A 14,064-nucleotide genomic window follows, 5' to 3' on the forward strand; every position below is an offset into this window, starting at 1 on the left:
GTTTTAGCTCAAAGATTTAGGCAGTAAATCTGCAAGGTTATCTTAAGTCTCTTTGAGCTCTGAAAGTCAGGAAGCGCGAGCAGTTTCATTTTGTCCCTGCTGATGTAATGATAAACCCACTGAGGCGTTTCATTACTGCCACGCCACTGAGTGCTTTAATGTCATTGACGGTCCAACATCCTTTACAGTATCCATCTCTCAGCACCTCAAATATGGATGCTCCCTTTGTCCTCTTGTACTGTGCTGTTTGCTATTGGTCATGAGTAAATAAATGGGTTTTTCTAGGCTAGGCACTTCAAATTGATTTGCTTGCTCAAACAATTTGCTCTTGCAAAGCACTGACTAAATGACTCTGCCATCATTGATCCATTGACAAGGCAAGTCATCTCAGATTTACTTGATTTTTGTTCCTTTTTTTTCCTCGAGTATTTCCCTAATGCTCATGTAATGACCTGAACTCTGAGAAAGTTCTAAGGGTGTCTTTGTAGCATTTCTAACTTCTTCAGTTTCCAGATGTAACATTCTTCTGGAAAAAAGAAAAAAGTTGCTTTTATCCATTATTACTGTTAATCGCTGCATGTTTAAGCTAATTTCAGGGAGCCAGACAACGGTTCATTTCCGGTGCACTTTGTAGGTTTTATTAATATCACTGTGCTACCTAAGAGCTGAAATGAGAATATTTAGAGTGACTCTAATGAATGAAAAGATCTTTATGAGGACATTTAAAGTTGAACTATTCTCCATGCTGAGTGTTTTTTTGTTATTTATTTATTTATTTTTTATTTATTTATTATCACAGCCTTGCTGTTATTTATGGAAAATTGGAACTGTGACGTGACTTCACACCTGAGTAGCTGTAACATGATGGTTAAATAAGGCTATTTAGTCATTATCACATCATATTCCCACTGTATTGCTGTAAAGGATAGGTTACCTATTACACCTACAGAAGTCATGATTACATGATTCAGCTGATTTTAAGGTTGAGATTTACACCCTGTTCATTTAGCCTGTATCGAAAATGCGCGTATGAAACTACAGACACACACAGACTAATTGTGATTTGATGATGGATGATGTCTGTGTTGGTGCTAGTTTAGCACCAGTTTTATTTTTAAGGCTGGACAGAAGACACTGGTTCAAAGTTAGTTACTGACTCATAACCAGCGCAGGAACCTCCTCTTTGATAGATAAATCCGCTTTTGTTAGTAGATTTACTTGCATCTTTTGGGTCAGTGTCCTTCTGTATGAGCTGCAGTTGACAGGCAGCCAACATGTTATTATGAGATACCATAAAAAAAAACAAAAAAAAAACTTAATTTTTCTTTTTTTTTTTCTAAGTGTGACAAGCTCTACCTTTTCCACAGTTTTGGCCAAAATACTTTTGCTACCTGAACTCAACCAATGACAAGAGTGTTGAGGCAAAGCCTGAGCTCTAATGCTTTTCATTCCTGCTGTCCAGTTCACCAACCTACTGCCAAACCTTCTTCATTCAAAAAACCTCTGAACGTAATCCAAACTCCCAATTTTGCTTCACCTCCAAACAATTTGGAAAACAATTGTACAGACAGGATTGGTATGGCACATCTTAAAAGCTCCACTGATTGCTTCAAGCCTTTAGCTGCTACTCTGATCTTATAAACATCAGCACTTGTGGTGCATCTGAAATCATCTTAGCTGTGCATCTACCGTCCACAGAGTACAGCAGCTGCAATGCTAAATGATCTCAAGCTTAATGTATTGGTCAAACTCAAAGTTTCCCAACTCATCGTGCCATGTGTTTCATGTTTTAATAAATTGCTGCACCCATTTCTATGGCAATAAAGAAATTAGGGGGGGGGGGGGGGGGGGGGGGGGGGGGGCTCAATGCCTTGCAATCCACCTTAAATACTGTCCTTTGACAGCTGAGCATACGTTTGCACGGGCTTCAGAAATGCCTTGATGTTGGTTGCAAAGTAAGTAAAACTTGTAGAGTTTTTTTTTTTAATGCCTGATAAGAGTCATTTCCAAATCAACATTTGAAGTATTGTTTGCAACTCATCATGCCTTCATTATTTCAAAGCTGCGGTGATTGGTTGGAAATTAGCATGGCACAGAAATCCGTGGGGGGAGACAAAGCACCTAGAGTGCAGCAGAGTGTGCCTTTCAGCTATGTTTTAGTCAGAGAATCAGATATAATTACTATCAACTGCCCTTCAGCTGCCCACATGGTGTCAATTCTCTAACTTTCTAATCATTACGCTGTCTGGTTATGACTGTCCAAAAGCTGTTTTGATTATGCTTCTCCTCTTCCCCACCATACACCATTCTCCACTTAGCAGATATTCTTTGTATTTCTTTTCTTTTTTTTTTTTAACTCAAGTAACACTCAACATCTTTGTCAATGCTGACTGATACGGAAACCTTGGGAGGCAGAAATGTTTTGTTTGGTTGGATTCAGTGGTTAACTAAATGAACCCAGTCACCTAGTGGAACTAAAATGTGTTGGATCATAGATAGATGCTGCATTTACATTAAGACAGTCAAAATATCAAGACAATGCACTTCTTTCACCCAAGGTCAGCTTACAACTGTACACCATTAATAATCATTTTATTATCTTTACCAGCAGGACTTGAGAAAGACAAGCCCTACTTCAGATGAGTTGCAAATGAGGAGCATCTCAACAGTGATTGAGAAGTGGATCCATTTGAGGAATAAAAGAAATCTATCTGACCTGTCCTGTATTTTATCATCGGGTCTAGAAAATGATGTCAACCCCACTACAAAATATTCCTTTGATGCTTATCAGTCTTATTTTCATGGAATATTATTCCATGAAAGAAAAAAAAAAGGTTCATATATGTAGTGAAAATAGTTAGAAAAATGCATTGAGTGAATGTCCTTTCCCTTTCTGTTCACTTGACATTTAGAGAATAATCTTGCCTGCCTGAATGGAGAAGTTCAAATTCAGGTGAAATACATTTCATGACAGGGATCAGACATAATTCTCCTTGTCTGTTTTAATAAAAAGAACCAAAGAAAGCAGTACTGCAACATCATGACCTCAACCAACTCTTAAGCACTTTAATTTCACATTAACCACACAGAAATGTAGTATGATCGTAGAACATGGCAGCATAAAAAGAGCTGATGCCATAAAATAATGTGGGTTGATTTGTTAAATAAGGTGAAGTAATGCATATTAAGACAATTTAGATATGAAATATATGAGCACAAGCTGCCACTTTGGCATTTAAAAAACACAGAAAAAGATGTGCAGGAAATTTCTAGGTCACATTCCCAGCTCCCAGAATAAATATCCAGCTTCCGCAGATTTATCAAATTTCAACTTTAAGTTCTATATTACTAAAAACAAACTTCAACTTCAATGGAAAGCAGCAGGTTATAAGAAACAGTTCTTAACATTAGCCTTTAAAAGAGTTTACAGAGCCAATATGTGACAAAAGAATGATTGCATGAGTCTTCACTGGTGTATAAATCTGCCACCTGGACCAGTTCAAGGGAGGACTCATTACAAGATTATTTCTAAAAGGGGGACCAGAAACAATTGGCCGTTGAAGTGAAGATAAGTGAAGATGTAAGTATTTGAGAATAAAAATGGCAGTCATGCATTTTGCTATCAGTTTGGTGCATTGCCAGCTTGGTTTGTTATATGTGTTAACACAGCAAATAAAGCTCAGACTAATTAAATGTAGATCAGATTATCAATTCACTATTTAATAATGAGTATTTATTCTGTCTTAAAGTATAATTTGTCAGCATCTGCATTGTTAGATTTTCTCTGTTTCAATGATGACTCACCCATGAAGTTTAGGTAGCCTTCTCCACCCAGACCATGGGTGAGGAGGCGGATCATCTTATGTAACTGCAATCCGCGGTCGATGACAGACGACATGGGGATCAGAGAGCTCATGTTGGTGTACATCTCCTTGTCCATCAGCCAGAAGGCTAAGGTCTTATCACCAACCAGAGCCTAAAGAGGTGCAGGATATTTCATAGAATATTACTCATGGCTGAAAAAATGCTGACAATTTCCACTGTAGATTAGTGTAGAAAAGTTTACCTGATCATGACTTTCTGCATAGGCAATGCATTTCTCTCCATATCTCCTGTTGGTCAGAGTATAGACAATATCGCCCATGTTCCAGTCCTCATCCTTTAACTCCTTCAGGATCTATACAGTGACAGAGAAGGGTTATTGAAAAAGGGTATGATAGATGTATAGCTGAGAGATCTATTCAGGTTCTGACTGATGCTTTTCAGCTCAGTATCTCAGTTCTGGCAGAGTTTTCTCTGGCTTACACTTCTTTCTAGGATCAATCTCTGTTTTGACATCTCTATATCCTCACTGTGAGTTATGTCTACCTTTGAATGGTGGTAATGGAGTTTTTAATAACTACACTACAGCCCATGGGTAGCAAGGCATCAGCTCTCCCAACCTGAGATGGGCAAGGTCAGAACCTACATGCACACTTCCTGCCAATGGAGTCATTTTCAGAGGTCAGAAGGAGAACAAGAGGAGGGGGGGTCAAAGCATATCTACCCACACAGAGCTACAATAAAGACATGCTAACCCAAACTAGTAATTAAATGTTCCACACATAGCTGAGGTAGAGAAAAAGAGAGCAGAAAAATAAATCTACTGTGGGTGACTACAGTGGGGACGGTGATAATTTAATAACAAACAGAAAGGCCAGAGAGCCAAAATATCATCAAAATGGGGAAAAAAAGTTTATGTCCTCCAAGAACCCTTGGCAACAGGCATACTGCCTGGCTGGTGGGGGAGTTGGCAAACCCATTTAAGTGACAGGCTGAAGTCTGCTCAGTGGAATTGGCAGTGACAGCTGATGGACATGTCAGGAAACCTTTATATTACTCTACAGAGCCATAATCCTCTGAGTAAAGAGAGTAAATTGTGCAGATCAATATGTCTGAGATGAACTGGCTGGTCCACCTAAATTGAGGCTATCCCACTTTATATATCACCATCTGTTCACATTCAATCTTCTGTACCATGCCTTGTGTGGCTGTATTCATTGCCAATGCTAACAAAACCCCTCCATCAGGGTGCTTATCACCTAAATTTACAACCAATTCTTGGAGTTTTTAACCATTTCTGACAATCTCAGTCACTCAAGCTGGTGTAGGGACACTGGCATCAGAAGGAGATGAGAGTGGACTGTCAGCCTTATCAAGGTCTGGACTTTAATTCCCATTAATGTCGGTTTGACCCGAGCTACCAGGTACACCAGCTACAATAATTACAAGTTCTATTAAACTAAAACAGCTTTATATAACGTCAGTAAGAAATAAGGTTTATCAGGTGGATTGAGACATGATGGCAAAAAAAAAAAAAAAACTAAATGGATAATAAGAGGAAATATGGTTGTGGGGGCTTATGTGAACTCTCCCATTCCTAATACATAACATATTCAATGTTTTCAAATCAAACGCTTGACGAAAAAAGTTATTTAAGAAATAAGAAGACATAAATGCTGAGAACCATTTGCTCTTGATAAGTTATGTATGGGTTCTAAAGATAAAGAAAAATGTTTTAACACTCATAACAAGAAATCATAATGAACTAAAACAAACCGACTGATGCCATTTTGATCCAAACTTCATACACTGAACACGTTAACGCTCCACAGTAAAAACACAGAGGCACAATTTCCCCTTTCACCACAACTTAACCATAAGACAGTGGGTCAAAGGTAACATCATCAGTCACCAGATTTACCACCTGACAGTGAAAATGAGAGCAGTTTTCATAGCACAGTACATATACTATATTTCAAATGCATTTGTCCTTTGCCAGTCTTAAGTAAATCTATTAAAGGTTGCTAACTAATGTCATACATATACAAATGTCCTGTTTGTATTTAGAATGGGAATTAAATTAGATAAATAAATCAGAACTGTATTTTAAATTTTTATCCAAAAATCTCCACTGTTATGACAGTTTTTACATTTGTATGCTAATTTTTAAAGGTAAGTGTTCAAGGTCAGTTTGACCTGGAACCCATGATGAAAAATGCTGAAAGTCCACACTTATTTGACACTTTACAGATACAAATACCTACCCCAGCTCCAATGTAAAACCTAAACAAGTGGATCTACAGGAAACACCCCAGAGATCATCTTTGCCGTTTTCACATCTACTTACAATCAGATATTTTACACTTCCTTATGAATCATTACAATTCAATTCGACCGCAAAAGTGGTCTGGGAGCAATTAATCTTTGAGTGGGACTGTCGGAGCAGAGAAAGAACTGAATGGGTTGACGACTTCTCTACCGTCAGTTCACCCACATCAGCCCTGGCCAGCCGAGCTTCCTGGCACCACTGACACTCCACTTCATCAATGATAATGAGCAGTGCACAAATCTTACTTTACAAGCCTGCTGTCAGGAGCCAACCAGAGCGCCCAGATTAATTAGGCAGAGCCAGAAATATATTTAAGACAAGAAAAAAAAAAATCTAGTAGTGCAGGATGAGGTCATTTCACTGCCACTGACATGCTGTGACTGATTTGAGAGCCTCTTTACTACAATCACATGGCGCTCAGAAGCACTTAATGGCAGAGACAAGTTTAGTTTCAAGCTCTTGTTATACATTTTGTGACTGACCTGAGCATCGTGCCTCTCCTCTCTTTGCAAGCACATCTGCTGCTAGTTGCGTTTGAGTTGCTATGGGGACATCCTTTAATCACACAAACAGTGCCTCCCCCGGAGGTGAGCAAAGTCCAAAAGGTGTGCACTTATCCATCCTCTTCATGAAGCTATCATCCACATATCTTCACATGTTCACAGTTTAATATCATTTCTGCCAACAGAAATGTCACAACAAGATTTTCCTCTGCAGAAGGGCGCTCTTTCGATCCCCTTGCGGTTTTTCTCTAAAAAGTCTAGCAAAAGGAATCCTTCGCCACTAGTTAACACTGCACAGAGGTGGACTCGGAGCACAATTAGGCCGGATGAAACTGAAATGCTGCTGATGTGAAGCACACACGCAGAGGGTGACACCGCAGAGCGGGTCAAAGAGAGTGGGCATCCTTCAAAGGTTGGCGATGAAGCCGCTGGAATGTTTATATAAACAAGCTGAGGTTCATCACTGCTTCCTGGTAGCCTGGATTTCTTCTTCTTCTTTTAAGTCATGTTAATTGAAAGTTTTTCTGTCGTGATTGACAGAACAAAGTAACACAAACTAGAAATGATTTCTTTTCCCTGTCTGCTACTAATAAGAAGAGAGCTGTGCAGACTGATATTTTATTCAATTAAAATAAATGGAGGAACAGAAAGAAAAATTGAAACAATTGACATGGAGGTCATTCAAGCTGAACAGCTGAAAGAAGCAGAGGGATGCTGGAGAATTCTCTGCATCAACCTCTCTTATACAAGCGGCTACCACAGAGCCCTCTTCCTCTAATTGTTTCATTACATCTCAATCTATTGTAGCTTGAGGGAAGGGTGCTTGTTAAATTAGAGGGCTTTTGTAACATTATCCATTAGGAGTGACAGCATTTTATGGTCATAATCAGATCGAATCATCCAAACTTGTGCCTTATCTGTTCTTCTCATTAGGATATCTTAATTTTTCACAGTCTGTTGGTCCTAACAGCCTACTGCAGCCAGTAAATGAGTCATATCAATCAGTCATGCTGAGGACGAAACACAGCGTGAGGCCCAGCCGAGGAACTGAGAGATTCATTCGTGCACACATGTGAATCTATAAATAAGCTCTGTTGCTCTGTGTCTTTGTCTCTTTTTCCTTCCCTTTCTTCCTGTCCCCCCCCCCCGCCCCAGCTGTCCTCCTAAACACCCCCCCCCCCTCTCCATCCATCCTTTTCTGCAACACACACCTCACTGGAGACTCCACTTGACTCCATTCAAATCCCTCCCTAATTGACACTCTGTGAGAAGAGGCAACGATAGCCCCGAGTGCACTTCACTGACTTTACCAAGGCATGTTCATATGAATGCTTCCCTGCACAGACATGCAGGACTGCTCCCCAACTCTCCTCTAGCACCAACTCTCCTCAGGGAGGCAACAAATTTAATTGAAAACATGCATCTAGTAGAGGTATCTAAACAAATAGTGCATTAAAAGCAATTTTTTCTTTTTTTTTTTGGAAAGGAAAAGTAGTAGCAGCCTCTCTAGAGGGGTTCTGAAGATAATTCTATGGAACCTCTGTGGCTCAGTGCTGCTGGCTGCACAGCCAGCAACCATTTTCACAGAGGAAGGTCAAGTCTGGGACTCTCTCTCTCACCTTCTTTTCTCCTCCCACCAGCTCTACAACTGAGCAAAACCAACTGCTGAGAGACAGACTTGATTAACGATGCATAGACTTCCCCCATCAAGAAACACAAGAAACTGTAGCGCATGCATGCTGTGCCGAGGTCACACACTCTGCCTTGCCTTTTTTTTCTTATTTTTATTTTAACTAAAATATGGGTAAATATACAGCAACATTCACAATGGGCTGGTGGATAAAAACAAAACCAAGCTTTACACAAATCTTACAAAAAACAAGCTTTTTAAGAATTCTGCAGACTTCACTTCTCTTCAAATGCACAAAAGGCCTCTCCTTGGTTTCAGTACACACACACACACACACAAACAAACACACAAAGTAATCCAAATTCATTCAGCAGCCAAACTGAAACAGGCTGACACATCCCCAGAGATAAACCGCTGCCTGTCTGTGTTCAACAAATGTATTTTCTAAAGTTATATTAGGTGATTTCATAAAACACACTGTTGTATACAGACAGTAAATGGGTGGCATTTTTATCGATACAGGCTTTGTAGAAACAACAGCTTTCTGACAGCTAGTCTGCTCATGTAGAAGCAGCAAGAAAAAAAAAAAACCTTTCAGATAATAACATTGTTTTCTGTTTTTGTCTTGTCTCTGGATGGTTGGCTGGGTATGCATGGGCTTTTCCCTGGGCTACTTTGGCTTCAACATTACACAGTTATGGACCTGACGACTGAACAGTTATAAACAATGTTTTCCCATTGTGTGCTATTAAGTACTTTCACAGTGGCAGTTTGGACTCAAGTGTTGAGCTAAAGGGTGCTTCAGCAGTTGTTGTGAAGGGATTGTGAATATTTTGTGTCCACAATCTCCCATTCCAACGGATGCAGCTTTGGGTGGTAACACGTTGCTGGATACTGCTATCACTTTGGCCTGCAGTGATTAGCTTTAGAAGTACTTTATTTATGTGGAGTAGAATAGACTTGATTGTCAAGCTGAGGCAGAAAATTAGTCTTTCCTCCACCACAATGTTACATTGCAACTAGACATTGCTTCAGGTTGGAAGTTTTAGTGATACTTTTTTTTTTTTTGGGTGAAGTTTTTCCAATTTGCTGATTTTATTATCATCAACACTTCGCTACAGCTTGACATTATCAGTAGATCAAAAACACAGAGTACATAAAGAATTGAACTGTTAACACTGACGTACAACATGGTTCACTTTGTCTAATCATCTGCCAGACTGGAAGCTGTTCACTGTCATTCCCTCAGCAGGTATTTGTCTGTATGTTTGTGTGGTTGAGTGCAGACATTTGGTGCTTTTTATCTAGAAGATATCGAAGAAAACAGCTGCACCTTCCGCTGTGCAGCATGATTGATGATAACCTTCAAGGAAACATGGAACAACTCAAAATCTCTGACAGTAAGCAGGAAAACTGCTTTACCCAATAACACATTTTCCCCACAGAGCTGCATGCTTATAAATAAGGTTTGTCTTTTATAACCTTTACTCAACCAGGGGAAGTTGCATCGGGATCAAAGATCCTTGGTCAGAGAACGGTGTAAGCACTTCTGCATATAGAGATTTCACAGAGTTTGTGTTAAAGTTAAAAGTCAAATGTAAATACCCTAATAAATCACAAAACCACAAGGTAAATATCACAAGTCAAAAAATATACATCCTTTTCCAAGTATCTGCCTCAAAGCCAGATCAAAGGGTGCAAAACTTTGTTCTGAACTGAATCTATTGAAGAACATGTTCAGTTCATTAGCTCGGTCTAGACCTTCATCCCTCTGATCCCCCTTTAACTTGAAGCTGGTGATCTTTTTCATTCCTGACCACACATCTCTCACGTTGTTCTGCTAGAGCGACTTTCTAATTTTTCCTGTAGTCCTTCTTGCACTTTTTAATATTTATTTTGATGTATGTTGGTGTTGTATGAGTAACTCCCTGTCTCCCTCCATGGAGGTTTTCTTTTTTATGTTTAGCAGCTTTTTCAGGTCACTGGTGATCCAGGGTTTGTTATTGGGGAAGCACCTCACTATTCTTGTTGGGATGATGCTGTGCACGCAGAAGTTGATATAATCTGTCACACACTCAGTCGTGGCATCGAACCCCATGTGGTTCCCAGAGGACATTCCAGTCTATGACCTCAAAGCACCCTCTTAAAGCATCCTCAGCTTCATTAGACCATTACATGGTTTGTGTGAAGAAACGTTGCTGCTAAATGATTGGTTTGTTGGTGGAGATGGAACAACCAGATTATGGTCTGGAGCTGTATGTGTTTTTTTAAATAGTTGCATAAAACAAGTCCAACGTCTTATTTTCTCTGATGGAGCAGCTGATAAATTGTTGGAATGTTGCTAATGTTGCAGAGAGGGAGACATTGTTCAAGTCTACAGAGATTGCAATGAATGTGTTAAGATACTGTGTTTGTAGCCTAGCAACGACAGAGCTGATGATGTGACAGGCTGTGTCTGCAATACCAGGTATGATATAAACCACTACTTGAATACCATTATATATAATAACACATTTATAGTACAATACAATATGATATATTTATATATAATGACTGAGTCACACATGGACAAAGAAGACCAACCAACACAATCTCCATGACCTCTGATCTCCATTATTTACTGTAACTAATGCAGCATCTAACCACTATGAGGAAGTAAGCATGTAAAAAAAATATCAGAACAGACATGAAAGCAGAGGCAGCAATCTTCTTTTTGGTCTTTAACAGAAGACAACTTGATTTTGAAATAAAAACCTAACATAAGCTTTAGTTGTCCTTCTTCTTTTACTTGGTTCATGGATATAAAATGTGAAAGACAAAAAATAATTTAATGCAATTCAAGGGGATTTTTGTTAGGATACATATTTTATAAAACAGATATGAGTGGAAACAGGTGGAATCTGAACTAAGATTTTTCATTTGAGAACATTACAAGGGGTTGAACTGTCCTGAATGCACATTGCAGCTGATGACAGCCTGAACATCTGAACATCTGTCTCTCTGGTATGTTTAGTGTTTGTGCCAAGTTGCCACTGTCAGACGGCCTGCCTCTTGTTTTTTCTTTTTTTTTTTTTTTTCTTTTGAGAGATGTGAACTATAGAATCAGCGTCGTGTCCATCAGCGAGTGCTCAGCATGAGAGCCTGTTTGACATGGGAAATGATTGCAGGAGAAAGCAGGTGGCAGTGACCGACTTCTGCTTTCCTTTAGTGTATGATGTTCGCTCGAGCGCATTCTTCTGCACTGTGATGAGTCATGTCTTTTTGTGCAAGCTTGGATTGTACGTTTTAAGTGACAATTGTGCCATTTTGTTTGTTCAGAACTTGTTTGTCTGAACAAACAAGAGACCCAAGTAGGGGGCCTCTTGTTCTTCATGCTGACTTGACGTACAAGCCCTTAAGCTTAAGGGACAACTCCCTTTAAACTGAGGAAGAGCAAGGGCAGATTTCTATATAAAGTCTGTCTGAAATAGTGGTGGATTCTTAATAGAGTAGTGACCAGAATATTATATGCAAGATTAAAAAAAACAAAACAATTTATATTCAATGCTATATCTAAGATGGAAGAAGCAATTAAATTTTACACAGAATAAGAAGTCCTGATGAGGCAAAGTCACATCATCTTAAAGCAGAGCTGCAATGTCTTTTTGAAGACCAAAATCACCTCTGTTACCAGTTTTGATTAGCGTCTTCAAATTATGGTGCACTTATGGTGTTTTTCTCCACTGTGAATGCATTTCTACACATGAATGCATGTAGCATATTTCTAATTCAAATTTCAATTTAAACCTGAAAAAAATGATAAATTTGAGTATTTATGAATGACAAGTTCATTATCACTGCCCCTAAATAATTTTTTAAATTATAATTTTTTTACACTCCTAGGTTAACATTCTAAATTTTTATTTTTCTTCTTGTTCAGGTAAAATTATACCTTCACGCAAAGAAAAAAAAAAAAAAACTGATCAAAGCTAATGCAACAAGAACGGTTGCACAAATCAAATGCCTTTAATGTAAACAACAGTCATGTTGCTTGACTCATTTACTCACAGGTTCGTCTCAGCATGATTAATAATTGGTCCTACCAAGTGCACAGCAGGTAGAATTACTGTTCGTAAGATAAATTAATTAATTAAAAACACAGTACTTCTTTAACACAACCAAAAAAAGTAAATGTGACGGCATCCAAAAACAAACAAACAAACAAACAAAAAAAACAGGTAATCCATGTGACATCTATATGCCAATGTCATATTACAGTTTAAGGAATAGACTTATTGTTACATGGAAACAATACCAGAAAAAATACTGCGCAGATACTTTTCATCATCATTTTAACCCATCATAATTTAATTAATTACATATACATGTAATATTTCCAGGAAACATACCTTCAAAGAGGACCATTTAGCAAGTCACTTTACCTGAATCCACTTGTCAGGAATTGCCATAGCCAGACGGTAATCAAAGCCAACTCCTCCCTCCTCCACTTTGCTGCAGAGAGCAGGCATCCCCGACACATCCTGCAATAAAAATTCACTATGTAATGCCACATTTTTCTTTTGCATTAACTTTTAAATTAAACAAGGGAAAAAGTAAGCATGCCTGACTAATAAGTGCTTTTAACTAATAATTGCTAAGGGCAGCGCCATTGCAGAGTAGATGCTGAGTGTGTGTATGGCAGACTAGGTTTTCACCTCTGCAATTGTGATGCAGTCGGGATAAAGAGTATGGAGGATGTGATTGGCAATCATGAGGTAAACCAAAGAGTCTTCATCCACTTGAAGGCCGAAGTATTCACTGTAGTCCCCTGAGAAGCCAGTGCCTGAGGGGTAAACACCCACACAGTGAATGCTCATCATGTTCTCCATCCAAACTTTCAAACATTTCAAAGATTTTTTTGAAGCGCTACTACTGTTTAACTTCATTGCTCTGACATACATCATGACATACATCACCATATAGTGCTAATTTACAGTGTCATTATTTTACATTGAGAATTTATATGAATAGGTGGACATGTTTTATCATTTAACATATGCTAAAGCAAGTTAACCCCATCCCCCACAGCTAAAGGTGGATATTTAATGTTTCTTACTACTGCATGCACACAAGAAGCCTAATGAATGAGTTAATGTGATTTTCTATATTTTTAAACAAAATTTTTCAATAAACTTTTATTCCAAATTTGTAATATTTGTTCTTACTTTTACATTAACATGCATTAGATTAAAAGTAAGATAACCTCCTGTTCTTTTACCACCATTACCACCATGACAATCTGGTGCACGAAGGAAATCTGGATTTCCTACCCAGTCCTGAAATATAAGGTGCACACAAGCCAGTCTTACCGATACCATGGTGATGGTAGAGCATTGAGGTAATGCCGTCAAATCTAAAGCCATCAAAGCGGTACTCCTCCATCCACCAGCGCAGGTTTGACAGCAGGAACCGCAGCACCTCCCAGCTAGTGGGACACACAAACATACACAAACACACACACACAAAAATTCAAGGTCAGACAAACAAGGAGCTGTGAATTATTCACACATCTCATCATGCACTTTAGGCACCAGAGATTAATTTTCACCACTACAGGACATTCACATATTGATAACTGAAGCTCTATTATGTTGGAGATGGAGTGTCAGTGACAGCAGACAGTGTTTTCATTAACTACACCGTAGAGGGGACTGTGTCTTTCACATATCAAGTTGTCATGATGAGAAATCAGTGGCTTAAGCTGCACAGTGAGGTTTTCTAATTTCCATCAGATTACACAC

The 14,064-nt window shown here is 38.8% G+C and overlaps 1 protein-coding gene across 1 annotated transcript in view; it reads right to left on the reverse strand.

Moving 5' to 3' along the window:
* Window positions 1–14,064, reverse strand: part of gbe1b (glucan (1,4-alpha-), branching enzyme 1b) — a 75,679-nt gene that overhangs the window by 32,283 nt on the left and 29,332 nt on the right. The window contains exons 8-12 of the mRNA XM_041995554.1: window positions 13,633–13,748; window positions 12,979–13,106; window positions 12,706–12,804; window positions 4,067–4,177; window positions 3,805–3,976 (exon numbers count right to left, since the gene is read on the reverse strand). Coding sequence (XP_041851488.1) covers window positions 3,805–3,976; window positions 4,067–4,177; window positions 12,706–12,804; window positions 12,979–13,106; window positions 13,633–13,748 — 626 coding nt within the window. The remainder of the gene's footprint in view (window positions 1–3,804; window positions 3,977–4,066; window positions 4,178–12,705; window positions 12,805–12,978; window positions 13,107–13,632; window positions 13,749–14,064) is intronic.

Source organism: Melanotaenia boesemani, chromosome 9, assembly GCF_017639745.1.
Source record: "Melanotaenia boesemani isolate fMelBoe1 chromosome 9, fMelBoe1.pri, whole genome shotgun sequence".
NCBI lineage: Eukaryota > Metazoa > Chordata > Actinopteri > Atheriniformes > Melanotaeniidae > Melanotaenia > Melanotaenia boesemani.